General features: G+C 39.0%; 1 protein-coding gene across 6 annotated transcripts in view; it reads left to right on the top strand.

Annotated features, from left to right (window-relative positions):
• The window catches only part of UMAD1 (UBAP1-MVB12-associated (UMA) domain containing 1), a 79,876-nt gene extending 75,030 nt beyond the window's left edge, over positions 1-4,846 (top strand). For all 6 annotated transcript variants that reach the window (XM_058832753.1, XM_058832754.1, XM_058832755.1 and 3 more), the window contains one exon: positions 3,073-4,846. In XM_058832753.1, the coding sequence (XP_058688736.1) occupies positions 3,073-3,330 (258 nt within the window). In that variant the 3' untranslated portion in view covers positions 3,331-4,846. The remainder of the gene's footprint in view (positions 1-3,072) is intronic.
• Positions 4,847-6,000: the final 1,154 nt, after the last annotated feature.

Genomic DNA, 6,000 nt, shown 5'->3' on the forward strand with positions numbered 1-6,000 from the left:
ACCCAGCTTGGGGGACAATTAAGATATAAACAGGTGTTCATAAAAGTATAATTTGCCAATCAAAATAAACATTAGATTCTAGGGATTTCTGATTATCATCTGAATGAAGGGAATAGGACACTGAGTGAGGGATCATTTTTCCCTGAAATTAGGGAGGGGAGGGAGGCAGAATGGTCTTTGAAGATCTAGTTTAATTGATTCCTGGATGTAACACAGTTTTTCAGCTGGGGCTTTCTGGCTTCCCCTCAGAACATGGGAATGATGAAAGACAGGCAAATACCAGCACCTCAATAAATGATCCACAAGTTCTTTCTTTCAAGAGGGAATGTAATAAGTTCATGCAGAGTGGAAATTAAGAGAAGTTTTTAAGTTTACAGCAGCAACAAATTTAAGGACTCACCTGAAGGGTTGTAGGGCATTCTTTCAGATAAATACTAACATAAATAAATGTTCTGTTTGGCAGTGTTCTTAGAAAGAGAGTATGTCTGTACCAGGAGATGTTTATGAGTTTTGTTCTGATGCATACCTTGGGCCCTGGCAAGAAGGAAAACTTCTATCAAAGTGTTAGCAATGAGCAGCCATAGAAGCTAATATCTCTTAAAGTGAGAGCTGATGATCTTCGTCTTGGAGATAACTATGCTGATTAGAAAAGTACAAGAGGTTTTAGTGTTTTTCCTGAACTTACAGATTTACAGTACTATTGCCCATGTGGTTTTGCTCACAGATTGAAAAGCTGGAATAGGAGAACCATGCAGGCTATCTTCCTGACTTCTCTGCTAGCTTTCCTATTTTCCCTGTGCTCTAAAGGTGCCAGAATTAGTAAGGAAAGGCAAAAGAAATCTTCTCTATCAGCTCTTGCCTCTCCTGTTGCATCTGAAAATGGAGAACTGAGAAAAAGAAAGCCAGGGAAAATAAAGAAATTCCTGTAAACTGTAGCTGTAGGAATTCTGTAGTACCAGACGTACCAGTATTATAGTAGCATGGAGAATATTGCTCCTCTTGTGTATTGGATCATAACCAGTAAGCTTAGTAGCTATGTGTATCAGTTATTCTTTTTAATAAACTTCTTAACCTTCAGAAACTCTGCATTATTATCCTGTGACATGATAGTAACAGATCTTGGGAAGTTTATCTTAAACCTTAGGTTTCCAGTCATTGTGAAAAGCTTCCAAGTGAGGGTCCCTTTCAGAGCATGCAGCACCAGCAGCCCTTGTGTCCCAGCAGGCTGTGGAGGAGTGCACGTCCTCCGCCACTCGGGACAAGTGCTGGCTGTGACACAGACTGGCGAGATTATTTGTGTCATTGCTGACTCATTGCTGGCAGGTTAATAGAAGGTTTAGCATTGGTTTATCTGTCCTTCCAGGTGAAATGTTGGGTTGTGTATGGAATGACTAGTGCTCAGGCTGCATTCAAGGCAAAGCCAGTCCTTTCTTTGCGAAGAAGATGGAGTATCTTTTTGCTGGCTAAATGCTCTGGGCAAGAAAACAAAGCACCCTCCACCACCCCACCACCCAGACTGGTCTTCTGTCAGACAGCAGTGCCCTCAGGTTCTCTGGAGCCACCACAATCTGTGATATTTAACTTCATCACAGGTCCGATCTTGAGAAGCACATCACCCCTAAAAATCATGGATGCAGGCAACCTCCATATGACGGGACCCATTTCACTCTTAGGGTCAGGTGAATACCAAATTAGTGTTTAAAGCTTTCAGTACTCTTCCCTCCCTCATAGCTGTGTAAGCTTTGGAATTTTCTGGCTGCATGTTGAATATGGGAGGTTGAAAGGAAGAAGTCAGCACTTCATCAAAGTCAGAAATTCCTGTCTGTGTTCTTGGCTCTGACATGACTTGTTAAGCACTTTTGAACACGTTACTGAATATTTCTGTATGTGTACTGATACAAAGTAGAAATCCTTATAACTAACATCTTGCTCCTAGAGATCACAGAATCTTTGCGTGGTTTGGGTTGGAAGGAATCTTAAAGTTCATCTCGTTCCAACTCCTTTGCCATTGCCAGGGACATCTTCCACTAGACCAGGTTGCTCAGAGCCTGTTCTCAGGAACATCATTATGGGAGCCTAATGAGAGGTATCAGTTTGTATAGGAATTTATTGTGATAAATAGTAAAATAAATTGCATTTGATTTCTAGAGCCAGAGTAAATAGTATTTTCTTTGTTCTTAAAATGGCAAAAGTGTGAGGATAAACACTTAGTAAGGTCATATAGGTAGGTCAGGATCAAAGCTTGCAAGTCTGTTGGGTCCAACATTATTCTCTAAATTGTGTTGACTACTTCTGTATGGAAAGCTTTTTATTTTGTTATTGGTTTTAGTTCTTGGATTGTTGGTGGGTTTTTTTAACTGTGTTTTTCTATAAAGGACATATTTGATGTTGCATATATTTCCCTATATAATAGAACTTACCAACCAGATATGCAATTCTATTTCACACTGGAAAGCAACATCATTAATCCTTTGAAATAACTGGGATAGGACAGTTCTTAATCACAAAACTCACGCTTTTCTTGGGCAACTTCTGGAAAGGCACAGGGGGAATAAAAGATGGAGCTTCATCAGTTTTTGAAAAGAATTGTGTGAAGTAATTTCCCCTAAACAAGACTGGACATAATGACAAAAAGTCCCATGAGCCTTATGGGTTTCATAAATGCAGAGTAATGTTGGGTAGCATGTCTGAGTTCGAGAAGTGTTTGGACAACACTCTCAGGCACATGGTGTGAGTCTTGGGGTGTTCTGTACAGGGCCAGGAGCTGGACTCAGTGATCCTTATTTCCCTTCCAACTCAGCATATTCTGTGTTTCTGTGATCTCAGTAATCATTACAAAGAGTCTTAGTTTTGTTTTAGCCTTAATTCTGGTTGAGCTGAGCCAAAGAATTACATCAACATGTGTTAAGAACTGCTATTTTAGATCTACCTAAGCTGAACTCTGAAACTGATTTTATTTATTTGTTTAGGTCTTTTTGTTTCCCTTTATTAATAGGCCCTTGTGGTTCTAAGTACAAAGCTGTAGCTGCCTGATTTGTAGTGTGTAAATTTCTGCTCTTCTGTTCTCTTTAGATAAATACAGGGCACCGGTCACAGTTGACTGTATCAAGCACAGAGATGGGAAATCAAAGGAGTCAGACTTTGGAGAGCAGCCCTTTCATGTCAGACCTCCTGAGCGACGTCCCCTTTGCCCTCGCACCACATGTGTTAGCAGTGCAGGGCACCCACAGTGACGTTCCTGACCGACTGCTCACCTACGACATCCATGATAATTTATCAAGATTTTGGTATGACTTTACACTTGAAAATTCAGTGCTTTGTGATCCGTAATGTTCTCTTTATTTTTTCTGCCTCTGTCAAGGAACAAGTCTTAAAGTGAAGATAAAGACTTACTTTAAATGACTTAATATTGTGGGGTCCTGCCACATATAATATGGTATATAATATGGATTATTATTCACAACTGTGATATATTTCTTAGCTTTAAGTGAACTATAACTTAGTTTGTTAAATATTCCATTTATTTCCGAAGAAATCAAGCAAAAGCGTTTCAGCCTCAGTAGGAGACAGGCTGCTGGTAGCTACTTCCAGTAGGTAGGCTGCAGACACAAACATTTCATGGCTTTAAGAGGAAGTCTGTGTCTCAACTGTTTTGTTATTTCAATTAGTTACAAAACACATAGATCCTGTTACACATATTAAGATCACCTCTTGATTTTGTACAGATAGAAACCAATATTAATGCTAAAGCAATGCTGGTCTGCACTACTGCACAGAGAGCTTTTGAGTGAACCAAATTTTAAAACTCAGAGTTAATTGCAAGCCCTTAAGTAATCATTTAGACTTAATGGAATTGGTTAAACTTACCAATTTCAAAGTGAAAATCAGTTGCTTCCTTCCCTTTTCCAGTAGATGGTATTTTGTATGTCTCATTTTGTGCCTGCCTGGAGAAGTTGTCCCCGCCTGCCTGTTGGCTGCTGTTTGTTCTCATTACCACATGTGTTCCTGATTTATATACAGATCAGCTTTTCCATTTTAACCTCTTTGCCCCCTGAAGAAGGAAATCTCAGGACACGTACTTTTAATGGTCACACCCTTCTTTTTTTAATTTGTGTGCCAGAGGTACAGATGGCAATGTTTAACAACAGGAAAACGTTACATTGTTTCTTATCCAACTAAATTAAACTGCTAAATACCTAAACATGCGTTCTCACAGACCACTGTGTCCCCACTCACAAGCTTTGAGCATGTTATTACCAACTAAGACCAGAGCTGCTGTTCCACCAGCAACAGCTCTCTGATGTCACATCACCATTTGTGATGAATAATGATCTGTGGCATACACTTGTTTTCTTTCTTGGGGTACAATATATATGTTGTGCTAAATGTTGGTGGATATTTTCCTGTATTTTTTATGCTCTTACACTCTTATGGTAGCTTAAAGTACATATATTTTCAGATTTGGATCCTCTTACAGTATTTGAGATAAATACTGTAAAACGATGAAGAAATTACATTGTGAATATGTCTTAGGTTGTTAAATATTAATGTTTTAGATTTTTTAAATGTGCATATTTAATATTTTTGACAGCTGTGTTTTTAAATATTTTGAAGTTATTGTTTCAATGGGAGTATCTGTGCTGCGCTCCAATAAAAAGAAGCCAAGTAATAATGAGTTATTTTTTATATGTGAGCGTTATTATGTGGTTTCACCTATACTGTTTACTACAGCTCTGATCATTCAACTTTCATGGGAACTTGAACTTGGAAATTCAGTTTGAAAATCTTTTCAGTGTCATTTAAAAATTAGTGTCATTCTAATAAAATACATCACACTCTCATATGATGGATTCTGTGTGCTGTGTTGGTGACTTGCTGTGGTTTAGGTGAAATCCATGACACTGCTTGGAGAATAGTGTGGCTGGGACCTGGGAAGTATTCAGGCCTCCTAGAAGGAAAATTAATTTTGTGAAGTTTTTCAGAACTGTTTTGTTTTCCAAGATTTTTAGTTAACACATACCCAAAGCACTAAAATAATTTTAATATCCATTTTATATCAAGCAGTTAAAAAATTGACCATTCTACAAATAGCATGTTTCCATTCAAGCTGTCCATATTGAATCTGAAATGTTACTGCAATTCAGCTGGTCTAGAAGCAGAGCTGTAAAGCACTGTTGAAGACCAAACAAACTCACAATACTGGTTCTTTCTTTGCTAGCTGACTTGGCATGTAATTTTTTGCAATAATTTTTTGTCTAAAGTTAGACAATTTATCTAAAATAATTATATCTTGTCAGATTTGAGCTTGGTTGCCCTCACAGGTGTTGTTTCAAAAGGAAAGGAGCAGCAAAGGAGAGCAGGAAGGAGGTTGTATTCACCATTATGAGAAATGTGGACAGTAGGTTTAAACATTTGGTCTTCATCCTTAATTGTCTCCTGTAAAGGGTAACATTTACACCCAGCAAAGTATCAGTAATGAGCAAGGGTGCTGGGAATGTGTCTCCTGACTGCCCTCCCTTTAGCAAAACCTGGGGCTCAAACTTCTCCCTTGCTGGAGATCGTCCCTAAAGTTGGATTGATGCCTTATGGCACGTGTTCAAAGGTAAATCAAAGAACAGCTGCATCCAAAGCAGCCTGACAGAAGATTGACTGGGAGATGGTCTCTACAGACAACTCCCTGGTGACAGAGTCAGAAATGGAACCAGACAATCTTGTGTCCGGCAGGTCAGTCAAGGTAGTGGTTACAGATCCAGTTTCTGCTGTTTCTGTAAAGTGTGATCCAAACCCTGATATGAGAGTCAGCAAATACACACTTGTGTGGTCACAGAGGAGAGAGTTTCACCCTAGAGCACCTAAAGGAGAAATGCAAAGAGCATATTCACCATGGCAATTACAGCATCTCAAAATAACACACAAAATATTGCATTTTTAGCTGGAGAACCTGTTATGTTCACAACAGCACTAAAGCAGCCTCCTGGGCAAGATGATCGGGTTGTTCTG

This window comes from Poecile atricapillus, chromosome 2 (genome assembly GCF_030490865.1).
Source record: "Poecile atricapillus isolate bPoeAtr1 chromosome 2, bPoeAtr1.hap1, whole genome shotgun sequence".
In the NCBI taxonomy this organism is placed as follows: Eukaryota; Metazoa; Chordata; class Aves; order Passeriformes; family Paridae; genus Poecile; species Poecile atricapillus.